We start from the raw sequence: 20123 nt of genomic DNA, 5'->3' as shown, positions 1-20123 counted from the left end.
TTCAGGCATAACAATGAAAAATCAACCATGCAGTCAACACTAATTTTGAAAACCTGAAGGCACATTATCTGTTACTTGGTGAAAAAAATGTTTTTTCTGTTGCCTTGAAAAATGCTCAAGTGCTCAAGACTTACAAGAATATACTGAATCTTTGGGAGAGCTGAGGATGTCGTTAGGGCCACAAAGATGATGAAGGGAGTGGAGCATCTCCCTTATGAGGAAAGGCTGAGGGAGCTGGGGCTCTTTAGCTTGGAGAAGAGGAGACTGAGGGGTGACCTCATCAATGTTTATAAATATATAAAGGGTGGGTGTCACGAGGATGGAGCCAGGCTCTTCTCGGTGACAACCAACAGTAAGACACGGGGTAATGGGTTCAAGCTGGAACACAAGAGGTTCCACTTAAATTTGAGAAGAAACTTCTTCTCAGTGAGGGTGACAGAACACTGGAACAGGCTGCCCAGGGGGGTTGTGGATTCTCCTTCTCTGGAGACATTCAAAACCTGCCTGGACGCCTTCCTGTGTAACCTCACCTAGGTGTTCCTGCTCTGGCAGGGAGATTGGACTAGATGATCTTTCGAGGTCCCTTCCAATCCCTAACATTCTGTGATTCTGTGATTCTGTGGAAGTATGGATGAATGCTGTAATGTTGTTTTTAACAGCTAGTGTTTTGTCCTCCATTTGTTGTTGTTGTTATTATGACAAAACTTAAATACACGCAACCAAAATCAAAGAGTAGCTCTTTGAGAGCTGACATAGAAGAAAAATTCCCATTTTAGAGGGCTAAATGAGGGCCTTTGCACCCAGGTCTGCCATAATATGTCAGCCCCAAAGTGAAGGCCAGCTCTCAGAGGGGATGGAGTTAGAAAAACTGAAATGAAGTTGAAGGGAGAGAGAACTGAATTCAGCTTTGTCATCTGTGAAACAAACTTGATTATGGCAAGGAAAATCTACGAGTATGTTCACCACAAAATGAAGAGAAACTTGGAAAAGAGAGAAGAATCCATCCAAAACTGCGTAGCCTTGCCAGCACAGCATTTCACGCAGCTTCATCAGCCCTTCCACACGAGGGTGGAGTGGGGGTAGCCCAGGATGCCAGAATTGAGGTGGGGGTCCCTCCTACCATTCCCCATCCGTTCATGGTCCTGTGTCCCAGCCCCTATCCTGCCTCCCACCCCTGAACTCCAGTGGGGAGCTCTGCTTGGGCCTGGCGGGTGGCTGAGCCCCATTTCTTGTGCTCCGGGCTGACGAAGCTGGGCGAGCTCAGGGCCACGCCGGGCACTTTGTTGTGAGCTGCTCTGCTTTGCGTGGATGTGCCATCAGCCAGAGCGGGGAGAAGGGAAGAGTTTTGCCCTCCTCTTTGAAGAAGTGCCAGTGCATTGTACACAGCTTGGGAAGGCCTGCAGGATCGGGCCTCCTCTTCATGTCTTGAAGAAATTTAGCTAAAAAGCTATGATGTGAAAACCTGGAGTTTTATGACAGTTGATGGCTGGAGAGCCCTGAGGCGGGGTAAATAATGCCCATGGGGAGGCTCTGCTGGGAGGAATCTCGTGACCTATGTTTTCATATCAAAAGCCGTTTCATTTCTTGTGGGAAGAGATAAGAGAAAAAACAAACAAACAAACGAACAAACAAAAGAACAAACAAGCCTCAAACACAAACAAGTTGTTGCTAGTATCACCTAATGCAACGGTGAACTGTATTCCAGTGACAACAGCAGTATATGAACTCCTGCGAAATAGAAGAGAATCTTAAACAGAGGAAATACAAACATTTGTTGAGTTTTATCAGCTGACTTTTTTTATGAAAAGAAACAGTACAGATGAAATTTTGTTAATGTCTTTTTCTTCCATAATCTTTAAATGGCTACAGGTGGAACACTAGCAAAAAAGAAAAAAAAGAAAAACCCTGCAAAAGTCACTGACTTAAACCTCCCATAGTTATCACTGAACTCATGAATTTAGCGATTAATTAAATTCATTTTATAAAGTAATTTGGTTTTTATGTGTTATTTTTTTCTATTTTTATGTGGAAACCTCTAGTTAATAGGAAGCTGACAAGCTCTTTCTCTGTTTGTGTCAGGTGCTGAAACTAATCTGAACTTGAGGAGCAAGGAAGATCCAAATACATCAGATATTGGATCAGAAACCCAGGATAAAAATGCAAATAACCATGGTACTCAGTCATCTAACCTACTGTCCAGTTCTGTGACTGTTGAAAACGGAAATTCAGTATCAAATGGTAAGCAGTTTTTAAATCCTAAAGCTCTTTTAACATAAAATTGCTGAAGTGTTGCCTTGAATTAGCTTTTTAAGATATAGTCAAGCTGGAATCTTCTGAGTTGTGAAATATCTGTGTTTCTGGAACTGGCTTAACTTTGTATGTGTGAGCTGATAAGCCCCCCTCCAGTAAAAGCTGAACGTGAAGAAAATAAAACAGCCTCTTTTGAAGAACTTCTTACTAGCTCAGCTCCAAGTCTATAAACAGCCTGAGGCATGGAGGACTGAGATGGGAGATTTCTGATCCTATAATCAATACAAATGGGACAGAAAATATAAAATCGGGATCTCCCTTTGCTACAGGTGGCTTAGTAGTGAAAGTCAACTTGTTAATCATTGCGACAAGATGATCAAAATGGTGCAAAAGCAATGACAGAAAGAATGAAATCTTTTGAGATCCTCAAAGCATAAATCCTAGTGATATAACACCTGTATTACATAAAATCACACAATGCAAATACACAAATATGAATAGACACAAAACAAATAGAAAGTATTTGTTTTGATGGAATGTGGAGAAGCAGATGTCTAAATACTTGCATGGTATTAAGTACAGTTATCTTCATGCTGAAAACTTACATCTAAATATGGTTTGTGTAAGCAGATCAGTTGCATAGGCTTTAGTGTTAAGAGTAGAACTACGCATAATGCAGTTGATATTTTGAGGGAAAAAATAATCGGTCAAGTGAAATATTGCATTTTTTTTCCAAATATGCTCCCTTTTTTTTTTTTTAAAGGCCAGAGCTGCTTAATACGCAATGTTTTAAAATGAACATTTAAGATTTATTATCAAAATGAAACATTTCAAAATCAAATCCTTCCTTTCTTTCAATAAAGCCTATTCTCCAAATTCTGCAGTGCTTGGCCAAAACAATTCTTCTTGCTCTCCCTGATAATCAAAGCAGAAAACTCATCCAGCCTGAAAAGTTATATGAGTGTAAAGGTGCATTCATCCCTGTGTGCTCTGTTACACACTGTGACAGAAGAAAAAGGCATCTTTGACCATTACAACCATCTCCCCATTTATATCAATATAATAATTTGGGCAGTAGGGGAGAATATTTTCAGTACATATAACAGTCAGGCTGTTAAGTTAACACAAAAACTGTAAGTAGACCAAGTCTTTGATTCCTTTCTGTGTAGGATTTTAACCATATATTCTGATGTCCTAATGGGACCTGTGGGAGATCAGCTTTTTATAAGATCAACCATTTTATCCCCAGAGCCCTTAACTAGGAGTTTAACCATAAGAGTTGTGCTTCTTAAAAATGAAATGGTGCTTTAAGTTCATAATTTGTGATGATTATAGTTGTTAGTAAACAACCTCAGTTACTGAAATAAATAGTCATTGCTTGAATAATAGGCCAACTAACAGGTGAGATGGGTGCTTATAACTGTTTGTGTGAAGTTTTTGTCAGTATATTTGCAACCACTTGTAGCCAGGGCTGTCTGTAATGATAATATACAGCATCTACTATGCATAAACTAATTATTTTCAAACTATTTGTGAATGGCAAGTTTAATCATAAAGGTGCAATGTTGTGCAATGGAATTTTCCAGGATATTTTTCCCATTAAAAACCATTGATTCATCAAACCCAAACTTTCTGTGGAAGGTTCCCAATTTTGATGTAGCTTTGATAACGGATGGTTTTGATTGTCAGTGTATACTATGAGTAGAAAAAAACTCCCTTTAGGTCTGGCAGTATCCCACTGGGTAAAGAATTAGCATTATTTGTGGTATTTCAAGGCTTAATTCTATGTTTCACCTATCAGACTGCTGTAGACGTGATCACAGAATCACAGAATGGTTGGGGTTGGAAGGGACCTCTGGAGACCATCTAGTCCAACCCACCTGCTAAAGCAGGTTCACCCAGAGCAGATCACACAGGAATGTGTCCAGGTGGGTTTTGAATGTCTCCAGAGAAGGAGACTCCACAGCCTCTCTGGGCAGCCTGTTCCAGTGCTCTGGCACCCTCAGGGTAAAGAAGTTCCTCCTCGTATTCAGATGGAACCTCCTGTGGTTCAGTCTGTGCCCGTTGCCCCTTATCCTATCGTTGGACACGACTGAAAGGAGTCTGATCCCATTCTCTTGACATCCACCCTTGAGATATTTATAAACATTGATGAGATCCCCTCTCAGCCTTCTCTTCTCCAGGCTGAACAGACCCAGCTTTCTCAATTTCTCTTCACAGGAAAGGTGCTCTAGGCCCCTAATCATCTTCGTAGCCCGAAGATGATACAAGTTGTCGTTTTACCCTGATGCAGAGCAAAATAAGAGTAAAGATTTTGTGATACAGAATGCTAGTTTTCCAGAAACGCTTAATAATAGTTGAAAGAGTTGACAATATAGAAAACTTCGGTGTACTTTGATTACATTAATTCAAAACCAATTTTACCCATTTGCTTAGGAAAAAAATCCTTCCAGGATTTAAACTTAACATCGTCATGATTCTGACATCCATGTCTGGTTGGATATATCTGAGCAATACTGGTATTTGAGAATGTGCCATGAGATGTTTCCATGTAAAATACTTTTTCATTTCTTTGTTACTGGACACCAAGCTCCTCTAGCTTTGTGGAAAATAAAACCCACAATGCATTATTGAATAGTTGATAATGAGATTACAGAACTCTTGAATGTAATCTGCTTCCCACTGTTACACAGTGCAACTATATAATCTGCTTTCCACTGGTGGAACTAAAGTCTAGATTCATACGTTACTCATGTGAGTTAATACAGAAGCAATATCTTAAATAAGACTTGTCTTTTACTGTCGTGAATGAGGTGTCAGCACCACTCCTCTGAAGCGTCATGAGACTTAAAGTCACTATGGTCATAAGAATAATCATTTTGATGAAGATGTTAGTCTTACTTATAACCTAATGAGTTCTTTAGAAAACCATCACTAATCAGCTAAAAAGCTGTCTGGCTCAGCTTCCAGACAGATTAATGCTGCGTTACTTTCAGAAGCTGAGTTTAATTTCTGGCACCGCTGCTAGTTGAGAATTTTAATAGAAGTTGCTCCTTCATTTTATATAATGTAATCCTCTTCTTCTTTAGTTTATCTTTAATATCAAGAGTAATAGCTTTCTACAGCTCTGTGCTGTCAAACTGTAACTTCTCTGCTACAAATCTTCCACACTTACCAGAGTTCTTAATCTGAAAGAAAGAGCTTTTTTGCTCTTTCTTGTCCAAACACAGAGAGTAATCAGAAAGCTTATAATAACCTTTCACATTACAATGCTGAAAGTTGTAATCCTAAATCACTCAAAACAGCGAATCCTCTGCTGGGAGACACTCAAACACGGCAGGTAAAAGTTTACTGAAATTTGTTATTTCCAGCTAGTACCTAATAGGATATAGAGGAATGTTTAATCATTAAGTGAAATGTTTAAATATAACAACTATAATAAGTGATTGGGGTGACCTGACCTTTGGTTAGTGAAAGGGAGAAATTCCCCAGAAATCTGACAGTTCCTTACCCCCCATGGAGTGTGTTGTAGACATACTCTGCGTAACCCGAGTGAAAATTAGAGTAGATATTGTAAAGATGAGACAGCCCTCTTGGACTGAGGGAGCATTGTGCTGCATTGTGCTTAATGGTCATACCAGCACACACATTGCACTGCACTGTGCATCCAGCTGTTTTCCAGCTGCTGTCCCTCAAAGAACCTCTCTGGGTTCTTCTCTGGTTCCTCTCTCTTCAGTTATAACTAAGGTCCACAGCTTGTTTGTGGCCATCCATGTATATGGACTCACTGTATAGTTTATGCAGATCAGCATAAGAGTAGCTGTCAAGAACCTGTCTGCTTCACCAAAAGCCCCATGCATTATTCAGGTAAGGGGGATTAATCTTGTCTAACTTTAGCTGTGGAGAAGGCAGCCCATTCTGTCTAAGCAGGTCACCTGTGGGCTGCAGTCTTCTATACAGTCTCTTGGAACTTACCACCAGATCTAAGCACATCAGGCAACAAGTCACAGAATGGGAGAGGTGTCACAGCAGATAACTTGATGGAAAGGGGACATGTCACCATGGTAAGGACTACACGCTGTTCAGCACAGAGCCTTGCGTTTTGCTTTTCCTGGTGATGCCTTTTTCACACTAAAGCAGCCAATGTATCAACTGGAGCTGACCAGTAGATCCAGCCTATGTGTGAATACAGAATCGGGGTGGAAGGTAGAAGGTTTGGGGAACTATGTGTGACCACAGTTGCGAAGACCCACATACTCTGTGGTGTTGCTGTTGCTGTGCAAATATGGATGTGGGAAGCCACAGGGAGGCGCAGGGTCTCCAGTTTGGGTGTAGCAGACCCTACGAGACTGGAGAGTCTCTGAAACCACCTCTAGATGTCCAGTGATCTAGAGCTCAGTTTTTGAGATGCAAGTTATTTATCTAAAGGATCCTAAGAGGAGTATCTGAGAAGAGGTCAGAAATGCAAAATAGGAAGTATAGGAAGAAGATTTGGGACTGAGTGTGGGATCTTCCTCTGAAGGAATATAGACAATTCATTACAGTAGAGGATTGGGTTTCTAGTTTGAATACATGTATTGCTTGAGATAAGGCCGTATCCTTGATTATGTGGAAAAAAAAAAGAATGCATTTCTTTCATTTAACTTCTCCAGTTAGAGATTATTGAATGAATCATAGTCCTTCCTATCATTATCACCACCACATATGATTGCAGTAATAATATTATCAAGGATAATTTTGCCAAAAAAATGCCTAATTAGAATTACTTTTGGTAACTTGAAAGAAAGCCCAGTCCAGATGGTGTAATTTGTACTCCAGCCTGAACCCCCGATTAATTTTCGTTCTTGTAGTTCTGCCTCTGCCTCTGCTAAGCTGATGCTTCCAACCTTGTGCTGAGTTAAGCAAGGCTTTATTCCATGCACAGGTGTGATATCCTAATATTTACTGAGGTGTACGTAAAGGAAAACTCTCAGAATGTAATCACTTACTCCATTTATCTTTCCAAACTCTACCAAGCCTTTGCTTGCTATGTCTGTGATGACGTGCCGTGGCTGTACATGGAAACTTTACTTATGTGATAAGACCTCTTATCGAAGTGCTTTTCATAGAAATAAACCGAAAATCATTTATAACCTTATTCTTAGCCCAAGGCTGTCATGGGTGGTAGATCCTGAAGTGTATGAATATAGTGCAAAAGCAATATCTTTTTCAAAACATGCTTCTGGTCTAGGAAAGTATTTTCATTCATTTATCATGGTCTAGAATCATGCAAATATTTTACATTATAGCTGTTATTTGAATTACATGAATAATACCTAATTTAAAAAGACATTTTGTATGAAAACGTGGATGAATTTTCATTTCTTTACTTGGGATGTGTCCAAAATGAATCCATATGAATAAATTATTAGTTCAGAAAATGATTTGGAAAGAAAAAAAAAGGATTTGTTTTGTGTTGACAAAACCATGATTTTTGGAGCAATATTTATTTTATGCATTTCATTTGACCAAAAATACGTGGTTTTGGTGAGGAAAAATTTTAAGTTGGAGGACAGGGAATTTAATATAGGTAAGAAAGGAATAGTGGTAACTTACATATATTTCACAAGCCTAGTACACCTGAGACCTTGAGTTTCAGACCTTGCCCCAGTACATACCTAATATGTCATGGAGCACCTTCGAAAAGTGATAATTCCCCCTCGAAACAACACATAGTTCAAATCAGTGAGAGAAAAGGGTCAGATTCCCACTCTGGACCAGGCAGGAAAGGACTGAAATGCTGAGTCATCACAAGATTTGACCTGGCCCCTGAGCTGCAAACAGAGGTTCCATCTTCTTCACTGTCTCCATGTGTCCAGATGAAGTCCAGATGAATTGAATCTGTAGAAAAAAAATCCATATTTATCAGGACTTTACACAAGCTTCATTCAGAAGAACAAATCAAAGAAAAACAGCTGTCCCTGCTTACACAGTAATGCACCATTATAAGTGGGAAAACAGGAGCAGGGTAGAGACACCAAAAAGGAATAAGGATCATTGCTTCTCTTAAAAATTCTTGGTTTATTTCTCTTGCAAAGCAGGTTAATTTTTGAGATTATTCATGCAATTTATATTTTCATGAGTTAAATCATATATCAGTAACCATATAGGAGCTAGTGCTCACTGATCAAATTAAAATAAATAAAAAAGAAAGGAAAGAAAAGAGAAGGAAAGAGTAGGAAAGAGAAGGAAAGAGAAGGAAAGAGAAGGAAAGAGAAGGAAGGAAGGAAAGAAGGAAGGAAGGAAGGAAGGAAGAAAGGAAGGAAGGAAGGAAGGGAGAGGAAGGAAGAAAGAACAAACATTTTTAATACTGAAAATAGCGGGTTGGAAGACAATCATGTTTCATAGTGTGTTTCTATGCCAGTTTCATGGTTGAACAAGAAACTGAACATAAACATGAAATAGAACTATGTCTAGTGCAGTACATAATCCCATAAGCAGTTTATGATTCATTGCATTTGAACTTTGCATTGTTTCCATTATGATTCTGTATATGTTATGTATAATATGCAAAGAGTGGGGCTGTCCTCATTTTTTCTTATGTAGGCCCAGAATCACTTTACCACACCTTTAGCCACACAAAATCCAAATGCCTCATCTAATCAAATACTTTAGATGTTATCCGTTTCTCAAGTGATCTACTGAGAACAATTCAACTTATATTTCTCTTACCAGGATGAATCCTCTTCTCATGATGACTAGCTCTGTTAGGTTGACTAAAGAAGGAATAGTGATAAGCTGTTTATATATGCCATAGTAGCATGTGGTGAAACACTGGCCCAGGTTGCCCAGAGAGGTGGTAGATGCCCCATCCCTGGAGACATTCCAGGCCAGGCTGGACGGGGCTCTGAGCAACCTGATCTAGTTGCAGATGTCCCTGCTCATTGCAGGGGGGTTGGACTAGATGAGCTTTGAAGGTCCCTTCCAACCCAAACTATTCTATGACAATGATTCTACGATAATGATTAATGAAAAATTGGAATATACGCTATAAGAAGCAATACCAAAATTGCTGGATACCAGATCTACCATGGTGTCTGTGATTGTAGTTTGTGAGGGGCTTAATAACACCTATCATGGACTCACTGTGTGTCTGCTCCTGCCTTCACTTCCCCTCATCCCGCCTTTCAGATCCTCTGTAGCGGGATGCGAATGGTCTTCCCTCTCTGGCAGAAGCGATGGGGATGGCCGGCAGTGGGCCTCGCTCTAGGATCATGGCAGCAGAGGTGTTGGTTTCTCTTGGCTACAGAGGGAAACCACCTGGCTCTTTTACACTGGATAACTGTTTTTTATACAGCTAAGCTTTGAGGAGCTGATTCCCACATGGGACTGCACAATAAGTACAAGAATCACAAAAAGCCTCTGCACTGAGGAGATGAAGTCCCGGACCTACTTATTGACTTCTCATGTGACCTAGAGATGTTAATTTGATAGCAGACCGCAGGCCTGTTTTCCATTCCCTTTGCATTGCTTCTGCGGTGAAAAGGAGCCAGGGATTTCTGCATTGCAGGAGGAATCCCTGGCCAGTGTATAGGAAATGTGATATTTGTAGGCTCTTTCAGTACAGTTGCTCCTTCCGTAAACCAGCATGCATACCTGTGATGCTATTCATACTTGGTAAACAAGAATTATTCTAGTTTCAGTAGGCATGGAAATAGTAAATATCCAGGCAAATGTGTGATTTTTTTGTCCTTTTTTAGTAAAATAAGGTCTTCTGAATCTTATGCTGAAATCAGCCAATGCATAAATGTCAGATTATAAATGAGTATTGTTTTGCTTTAGGTTTATCAGAGGAAAATGAATATTCAAGACTGTCGGCCAGCACTACAGCAGGCTCATCGATTCAAAGACATAGAGAGAGTCACACTACTCAGGTAAATAATTTACTGATAGCCTACTAGAACCAGTAAAAGAGAAAAAAAACCATGCATGTTGAAAACTGCCTTGATTCAAATTTGTGTGTTGGCATTAAAAAATGTAGACTTCTTTTATAGGTTTGTATTGAGCTAAGTACAATAAGGAATTTACTCTTTTTTTTTTTTTTTTTTCCTGGGAGTATAATCATCCTGAAAGGTTCTCATACTAGAGTTCGAAGTTTAAGGAACTTACTGTTGCTGGTTGTGAGGATGCTATTTTCAGGCAGGAAATATGTCTCTTCACCCTCAGAGGACCAAGATGCAAGATGATGTCTCTCTCAAGATATTCATTCATACAGAAAGAGTTGCATGATAATGAACCTCGTAGGAACAAATGCATAATTCTAACTTCCTTTTCTATACAAAAAGAGGGAATACTTTAAAAGCAATCTTCAATTTTTTTTATACAAGTATAAATAAGTAAAGATTAAAATCAAAATAATGTCTATCAATTAAAACAGCAGTAGGTACTGAGGTAGTGCAAAGCTTGCACTTTGGTTCGTTTAAAATTTCTGTTTAGTCAATGTCACTTTGAAATAACAACACAGAATTAACTTTCATGTGCATTAAGTGAACAAAAAAGAATAAACTTTCTCATAATATGTTTTCTTCATTCTTTTCTTCCTTTCTAAATAACCAATTCAGGCATGAAGGCATTCAAGCTATTTTATTCTGTTTCACTTGAATGGCATTAATGTATTGTCCTGTTGCCTTTATGTCTTCGGTCCACTTTTCTAAAAGGGCTGTCCCGAGTCATTTTTTCATTTGAGAAGATTGTAAGTATTTTACAGTAAAGCCAGATATTGTCCACAGAGAAAAAATATTGGAGCTGAGAGGAATTTCCTCAACAGAAACCTCTCATTAACCAATGGTACAGTTTTCAAACAATTTTACCAGAAGATAAAGGAAGTGCTTTATCACATTGAAAAGCTACTTGTCTGTGGTGAACAGCTGACACTTCATCGCAACAAAATACTGGCCCTAACCAAGAGAATGAATGTTTGAGCATTGACTCCAACAGGAGTGGGATTCAACCTGCAACTTCATATTCAGTCTTAATGTAACTTTGAAACACAATAGCTTTTAACTGAGTAAATACGTAAGCAAACTAGTACAAAAGTCTTCACTTTTTGTTTTTCTGCCCTACTGTCCAAAGCACAGGGATAACTACAGCACCTAATCTGAGTTGAAAAATTGTGCCAAGACAGCACCCAGCACTAGGCTGATCTCTTCAGATAAATGAGGCCAGCCAGAGCTGCCCTGGCGGATGTAGCCACATAGCCATCTTGCACACAGTAGCAAATCTTTACCATCACCGTACCTCTCAAACTCTCAAAATATACTTTGGCCACATTTTTCAAAAGTACTTATAGGTCTGCTATCTCCAGATCAGTATATTGGATGAGGATATGGGATTATAAAGATGACTAGAGGCAACGTTTTCAGTTGTCTCTGTTACATTTTTTAATGGTCAACCAAATACTTACTCGGCGTGAGAGTGGCCAAACAGACCTTTCTAATGAACGAAAAATCCAAGTCCAGGCACTGCTCCAGTTATAAACCTCACACAGTGAGACACTTTCACCGTAGAGCACCTTACACCTCTATTGCTCTGCTGCTCTGAGATCAAGGAGGATCATATGTAAATTACGGTATCAGTGCAGTACATGGAGAGTTAAATGAACTGGTTATAGGGGAGCCAGTATCTTCTTCTTATCTTTGCAAAATGGAAACTGTACGCTTCTGTGAAATAAGTCTGCAACATTTGAATACTTTATTTTAGAAGCAAGTCTTTAACCATTTACAAACATCTATTTTTGATTTTTCCAAAACTGCTTGCCAAAAGCTGAACACAATTTCAATTCAGTACTTTGAAATATCACTCTTCAGTAAAGAGATGTTTTGTCAGAGTGTTTCACAAATCTTTAAAATAGATTCTGTGCCATGTACTCCGAATTACATTTAGGGACAATCCTTAAAGGCAAGCTCAATAAGAACTGTGACAAGTTTAGAGAAGGAACCTGCAGTTCTGTGACTTTTGATACAATTGCCTTAATGAATAAACATGTTCCAAAGTGCTTTTGCCAAAAGAAAAAATCTTCCTCCCACAAAAAAAAGAAAAAAAAAATTAAAATGTCTTTGCTCACAGGACTAGAATTCTTACTGTAAAAATCATTCCTCACCATTTCTAAAGTATGGCATATATTTGAAAATGATTGGTTTTAATTACAGCTGACATTTCTTAGTATGCTGCTGGTGACTCTAACAGCGTACGACTGTATTGTAAAAGCCTTTGCCAGGCTTCACTGCAGTAACCTTATCACTTTAAAGTAATTCTTGCACAGACATATGAAATAGGACAGATTGTTTCACAGATCTATGAAGGTACTGATTGACTAATTGCTTTAGAGAGAGAAACATAGACTGGGTCCTTGGATTTCTTGGCAGACACCCTGTCATTTCAGCTAAAGGAAACTGGTTCATTAGCTTTCAGGGACTTCTAATATTTATGGGTTTCTTAATATCTCCCTGCTAGTTCCTTACTGAAGTGACAGGAGTTAATTTCATTTTTGTCACAGGATCTCAAGGCTCTTACACATCCAACTAAAGCTGAGGCATTGTGGCTTATGGTACCATCATGTTGTCACATCAGGTGATAATTACCTGCATCACTGCTTGATACTTCCTGCACATGGCAAACCTACACACTTCAGAGAGCAAATTCTTCGGCTTGGTATCTGTCGACATGCATCATAAGGATCAGTCTTTTAGCCAACACTTTTGGAAGCAATTACCAAAGTATACAATATCATGCAGATGTGAATTCAGCAACTTAACTGATCATCTCTAAAGTGAAACAAAACAAACCAAATGTTCACTATTGGCACAAATGCCACTTTTCTAGGGCAATGATTGCCTTAAGGCTGATTTTTATCAAAATGGAGAATGACAAAAATTTAAAAATTTTGTAGAAATACCAATAAAGTATTTCTCCTTTGAAAGTTGTAAAATAAAATTATGCTTTCTTCTGCTAGAAAGAGGGGAAGAGTGTTAAAAAAAATACTTTTTATCTTATCAAAAATGAAAGAGCTTACATCAAAAGAAATGAGTCTTGCATTTAAAAAGAATAACAGAGTATAGGGCTTTTTAAAAAACTAATACCTTTTCCTTCTTATTGTTCTGTGGCTGTACAGTTACTGATTTCCAAGTGATTATAGGTTGCAAGTGCCACATAAAAACATAAAGAATACAACATCTGATGCAACACGGTAGCATTATCTTCATCCTCAATGAAGATGGATACTGAATGACGGATTTGGGCATCGAAACTGTCAAAACGAGTTAGCCAGAACTTTCAGGTTCTGTAGTTTATTGGGATAGTAGATCTTTCAGAAATTATTTGTTAGCAAAGAGCCACACGTATTCTTTTTACCAACCTAGGATGCCATCTTCCCTGTATTTTATGCTTTCCTTGAAAAACAAAAAATTATAGTCAAGGAAATCTTCAAAATGTAACCTATAGCAAAATGGTTCTGCAAGAAACAATATCCAGATCTGTCCTGATGAGAAAACCTACTTTGCTCTTAGCAACTAAGCCCAAATACATCAGCTGCAAGAACTGCATCTACCTGAGCTTCTGCAGAAAGCCTTTTGATAGCTGCGCTGCACCTCTTGCTCCCTGAACAGCTGAAAACTAGGAAACTTCCTTTTCCAAACTTGATTTAAAATTACTGATTTAACATTACTGAAATGCTTATTGTTGCAAATTGCTTCAGTGATTTGTTTAAACAATTTGAGACTTTCAAATGTGCCTCGATCTATAGTCTTGAATTCTTATCCCATAATTTCCTTCCAGAGGCAAAGAAACTACCAAAATGGAAGAGATATATCTTCTGGCCATTTGTGCCATAATCTTGCTTAGATAGAAAATTTTGTTATGACTAAGAGTTGTTTCTGTTTAGTCACGCTCCAGGAAGTGATCCCAAAGCATATTGGAGACCCCACAAATGTTGAAATTGTTTAGCAGAGTCTAAACGCCAACTACCCCCTAAAATAAAGCAGGTCTGTAAAATATTACCTCTGTGCTCCTTTTCTTTTACATGAAGCATTTCTCAGTTCCTTAGCCAGTCCAATGGGCTCCTTCCTCCAAACTGTATTTATTGCTTCCTCTGTTCTCAATAGCTCCTATGTGTGGATATGTTTAAAAGACAGAGCATAAAGACTGTTGAAATACATAAGTTCTTTGGAATGTCAGCAACAGCAGCTAGATGAAATAGCATCAACAAAAGCAAAACTGTATGTTTGGCACCTCACACAAAAGCGAAGGACCCATTTCATCTTCTTTTTCACAGATCCAGGACTATGTTTTTTTATTATTTTTGGTAAAAATATTTTAAAGTTGTTATTAACATTCGCTACAAAGTGGGATGTGGTGAGAGAAAGATATAGTGAAGAAGAGCAGGCCAGCTAAAAGACTCCTTGTTTCTTACGTGGGCAGCAAGAAGCGACATGGTCTGTCTGTAACGGGATGAGGTGGACAACCTGGAGATAATGAACAGATGGGAAGTGAGGGGCAGCTTAAAGACTAGAGTGATAATAAGCGTGTGGCGGGGGGTGGGAGTGGGGAGGAAAACAGGCACCAGAGAGAGGGTGATTCAGAGAAGTAAGGTTGGAAGAAGAATAAAACGATTGAGGGAGAACGTAAATAATATAATGGAATAGGGGATTTAGAAAGAGGAAAGAAGGAAAAGTCAGAGAAAATTTAAAAATCCAGAGAAATGAGAAAAACAACTAAAAGGAAGACAAGAATAAAAGGAGGGAAAGAGCCAAGGACGAACCACAGGCTGATGGAGTAAAAAGAGAGAGGGACTAAGGAGTAAAAAAGTAGAAAGCCTATGTGAGGTTCCAGATATGATACTCATCTTCATATACATATCAATGTGATCTTTCATGTTCCATAAAATAAACTAATTGTAATAATCTATGCAAGCTGGTTTGCAACCATAGTCTCCTGAAGATTCAGCCATCCAAGGAGAAAGGCAGAAAATCTCCCCTTAAAAGGTGCAAAGCCTCCTTGTGCAGTTTAGTTTTCTAATGACTGAATGTTGACTTATTTGAAATCAGATGTTTTCAAATGCATTCAGCATCCTATGAAGATACTCCCAGAACAAGACACAAATAAGCAAGCAGCTTGCCATCCTAGTAGGTTAACTAATATCAGACATAAAGTACACCCTGGCATAAGGTTTTGGTTACCCTCTTCTGAAACATTTTTTTCTGTCACATGCTCAAAGAGGTAACATTAAAAAATGACGGTTATTTTTTCACATATTGTTATATTAAAAAATCTGTAGTCTTATCTCTTCTATTTTGTTTAAACCCCATAGTGCAGGTTGGCAGATTGCGGTAATATAGGAGCCAACATTTGACAATGAAAAATTGGAAATGTCTTTTCATATTCGTGAAGAATGTATTTATTGTTTCATTATAGCTTAAGCCATAGCTCTTATTTCATGAAATCTCATTGCTTTCAGCAGTCTCTTCCCTCTGAAAAAGCTGCGTGTTTGTTATAGTTTCAAGGGCCGTCTTTGTTCCTACTTGATTTAATATTTGTTGCAAATCACTTTTTTGTTGACTATACAAAAGTATAAAAAAATGGGTAGTCAAAAATGGAATGTGTTGCTAACCCCCACCTCTTGTCACAGTTCTAAAAACTGGGCTCTAATATTTGTTATTAAAGTCTGTCCTGTTTGCCTATTAGCTGGAAGTAATCTTTGATCATCTTTGAAGCAAAATGTGGCAATCAAACAAGTCTGGTGTAATAAAAACAAAACAAAACAAAACAAACAAACAAACACAAACACAAAAAACCCCAAACAAACATACAAAAAAAACCACAACAAAAACCCAAACCACTAACACCTTTGTAAACACATAATATCCAAGAGATGACACAGAATGACATATATTTAGCATTGATCTGAATCGGTATATCCCCCTGAACTGTGTTTTGTTTATTGTTTTGACAGTAATGTCAAAGAATTCCCTTTGTAATGTCACATACAAATAAAAATCAGGTCTTATAACAGTGCAGCTTTATTTTTAGAAGACTTACAGTCAAAAACATGTACCTTACAGATTAAATGGTATGAGGTAATGCGTAGTATAAATTCATCAGTAGGTACAATATCTTGTGGTTCTGTACCAAGGGTTTTTGGAGGTTTGATGCCCCTCTGATCAGCAAGCGTGTCCTAGGTCTGACTTCTGTGACCGTCAAAAGGGGAAGCACAGATTCTCCTCTTTGAACCCACAGATGCCCCAAAGAACTTCCTATACATGAGGCCCCTTTTGTGTCTCTACTGCTTCATCCTCACTGCATTTTCCCGTGGTAGAAGGCTGTGACTGTTGAGGAGAAGGGAACAAAACCTTCCGAGCATCCCTTTCCCCTCCATAAGCTCAGGTGCTTGGCTGAAATACATATTTATTCCCCTTGGGCTGCCCCAGTGGCCAGCGGGTCACCCGAAAAGGCTGCTTCCAATCTGAGTTTGATGGGAATGTGGTCCCCTACCCCATGGACAGCATCTGTGGAGAGTGACTTCACTTCTGACTTAGTCATAAGTGCCTGGTGGGAGAGAGAATAAATCAGTCTCTCTGCCCTTCGTTCTCTTGCCGTCACACACTGCCACAAACATGTCGATCAGCAGAGATTCAGATTGCTAACAGGCCATAAATTAAGTGGTGTTTGCCTCTAGTGTTCTTTGTCCATAAGTGTAGTGTTTTTGTAGAAGAAAGGATGATACACAACATTAACAAGTACAAGTTGACGATTGCTTCGAAAGCATTGTGGCAAAACCTCATCTGTAACTGATCAAGTGAAATATCTCCATTAATACCACAAAGCAGCAGTGATCAATTAAGTAGCAACATGATTCATTTTTTCAGATAGTTTTTGTTACATTATGTACAAAATGGTATCAGCATTGTTAGGTCAGCTGTTCTGACGACCTCTACAATAAATGATTTGTCTTCAGAACTCATCTTGAGAAAGGCACAGTTGCTGTCCTGAGCATCATCTTTTTCTCAGGCATCAGAAGTAAATTAGGAGAATGCTCTGAAGGTTTTAAAGAGCATTGTGTAGTCAGTTTGTCTGGAAAGAGAAATATTACCTTAGAGGAAAAAAAAAAAAAGTATAATTCAATATTTGTTGATGTTTTAGTCACTCTTGGAAGGTGTCATTTAGTTGTTGATATCAGAAATCTAGAGTTGAAAGAACCTCAGCCAAAACAAATAATAAAAAATAAATAATTGAAACCCCAAAAATCCAAATAAGTAAATGAAATACACCATTGTTTTGAATGTACAGGCTTGTACAACTCTATTCCCAGCTCAGGTAATCATAGTGCCTGATGTGTACTGTGATATATTATTGAACATTGCCCACCTTTTTCTAATAGTTTCTGCCAGATTACACATTATATCTGTACTCAGGATTTGTGTACTGATATTACTTTGCAAATATATAATATCTTCAATTGCTGAAATACCTCCAAGCTGTATGGAAGATGATAAACCTAATTAATTGAGAATATTGTGGTCCCAGGCATGTTGCAACTTCATTGATGGAAAGGCAGAAAAGTACAGAAGATGAAGTCCTGCTTTTACAACTAAAATGTATTCCTGAGAAAAAAAAAAAGAAAACCACATCACCATCCACCACCACACCCCACCCTGCAAAACAAAACAAAACAAAACAGAAACAACAAACAAACAAAAAAAAAAGGCATGAAAGAAGATCAGACAACTTACACCAGAAATAGAATTTCAGTCAGATGAAAAATATAAAATAGAATTGCAGTCAGATGAAGAATATGAAATCTTCTGTCTGGAACACACCAAAAGTGTGTGTAGCCCAGGAGTCTCTTTCTGACAAAAACGAGGAGAAGTTGCCGCTTAAGGAAAACAGAGAGGTGTGAAGTGCCTCTTCTGCTGGTGTGATCTCTTGGTTTCCAGTGGTCTGTGAGGAAGGTCCTTCTGGAGACAGAGTTCATTTTGTAGCTAGTAATCCTTGGTGGACTTTACTTTTATGAATTTTTCTGCAAAATCCTTTCAGAAAGCCAAACTGAGGCGAACAGTGGAATTAAATTTTTTTTAGGATGAAGCTTGAGAGGTGTCCAAACACCATGTGTGATAGCAGAAGGCTGGACTGGGCAATCAAAGATGCCTGTTCCTCCGGGGTCTCTGACACCAGAATATCCTACTTCCAGCATCACCCCATGACCGATGTTTGGAAGAAAATTTAATCTGTCCCTCAAAAAATCCAGATACCTGAAAAACGCTTTCCAGAAGGGAAAGCATTTCTTCCTGACTCTTGTGGTGATCTAATTATTTTCAGAAATATAGTCACTTTTTAGTTTTATTTTAAATACAAGGTTACTCTCAAGATTACTTCCAATTTTTAAATATTGCCAAAGATATTTCTTCCTTTGATATGTCATCTATATAACACCTGATCTAAAAGTAGCTTATCATTTTGATGTAATACAAGATTTTAACCAAGAGAAAAAAATATTTTCTTGTTTAGAGCAAAGCAAATGTAACATATATATCAGCTATGGGTCTCATATTCAACTCTATTTAAGCTGGCATACCTCCTGCAGAGCAATTCCAGATTTGCACCAGACAGAGCAACTGTCATCTTCGCCATTTTCTCTTTTCCAATAAACCCCCTTGCCATCCATTTGGAGTGTTATTTTTGGAGACTCTAAGGTTGCTCCAACACAAAGAAAAATAATCAGCAGTTTAAAAGAGCGATTAACTAAAAATCACTTTATTGTTGCATGTCACATACAAGTCATTACATCCAGTGGGTCTGCATTTGCAAAAAAACGCATTCACAAGACAATCGCATGAATCAGCTTGCATCCCAGTGGTACATTTGTATTTGAAGACTTTTAATTGGAATTTAGAAGCATGTAAGCTCATTTATCATAGTTGCTTTCTGCTCCCTGCTGGGGTCTTACACGGCCAGTGCAGGTTTCCCAATCAAACACAAATTTACATATTGATTTGATTCATGATGAATGCTTGCCTAGACTTTGTAACACAACTTGGTTTACTGTGCGCTTCCCCCTTGTATCTTTAAATAAGTGTTGGATTGGAAAATAACACATCAGCTGACAGATTTTTTTTCTTGATTCAAGAACCGATGGAAAAGGAATCTTTTCCTGATTTATGCTTTTTTGTCACATAGAAAAAAACCAAACATATCTGTTTGAACTTGAAGGGTAAGGATTTTTTGAGAGGTTGCAGTGTGCCTCTCCTGTAGTTTGGAAAAAAGACATGATGTATGTTTGGAAGCCATCAGTGTAGGGGCTTATCAGATACAAAAAGAAAACAGAGAAAGATGAAGCCATTAAAACACATTAAACATTTTTGTGAGATGCATGCATGTCAGAGGTTGAATCCAAATGTGTTAGTCTTGCTAATAAGCACATGCAGTATGACTTATTTCCAGAATTACTGAATGAAATTGTGTCTTTGATTCTGAAATGAGAGGTGAGAACGTCCTGATCACTTCTGTCTTTAAAACTGGTGATCCACAGGGGACCCACTGGGGTTTGTGAACTGCTTTTGAGGGCTCTAATAAAGATAACTGTGAGTTACTTATTGGCTGAAATTTGTTCTGCTTATGTTTTTAGGCAGCCTGCAAACCAGAAAAGATTTTTAAAAATGTTTTTTTTCAGGGAAGTTCCATTTCTAATTATTGCATAATTCACTTTAGATCCTAATCAAATTTCAGAAAACTAACATCATTGCTGTTCAAGACTCAATCTCCTCATAGATTACATGATGGGACATCAACTTTACTAACAATTTAAAACACTAATGGAACAGAAACATAATAATGCTCTAATAATT

At 38.3% G+C, this 20123-nt stretch overlaps 2 protein-coding genes across 3 annotated transcripts in view; one reads left to right on the top strand and one right to left on the bottom strand.

Annotated features, from left to right (window-relative positions):
* The window catches only part of IRS2 (insulin receptor substrate 2), a 316286-nt gene that overhangs the window by 19288 nt on the left and 276875 nt on the right, over window positions 1-20123 (bottom strand). The window lies entirely within an intron of this gene.
* MYO16 (myosin XVI) overlaps window positions 1-20123 on the top strand; it is a 297728-nt gene that overhangs the window by 271407 nt on the left and 6198 nt on the right. For both annotated transcript variants that reach the window (XM_065626752.1, XM_065626751.1), the window contains exons 33-34: window positions 2080-2238; window positions 10072-10163. In XM_065626752.1, coding sequence (XP_065482824.1) covers window positions 2080-2238; window positions 10072-10163 — 251 coding nt within the window. The remainder of the gene's footprint in view (window positions 1-2079; window positions 2239-10071; window positions 10164-20123) is intronic.

This window comes from Caloenas nicobarica, chromosome 1 (genome assembly GCF_036013445.1).
Source record: "Caloenas nicobarica isolate bCalNic1 chromosome 1, bCalNic1.hap1, whole genome shotgun sequence".
Classification (NCBI taxonomy): domain Eukaryota; kingdom Metazoa; phylum Chordata; class Aves; order Columbiformes; family Columbidae; genus Caloenas; species Caloenas nicobarica.
This window is presented reverse-complemented; position numbering and strand designations above follow the sequence as displayed.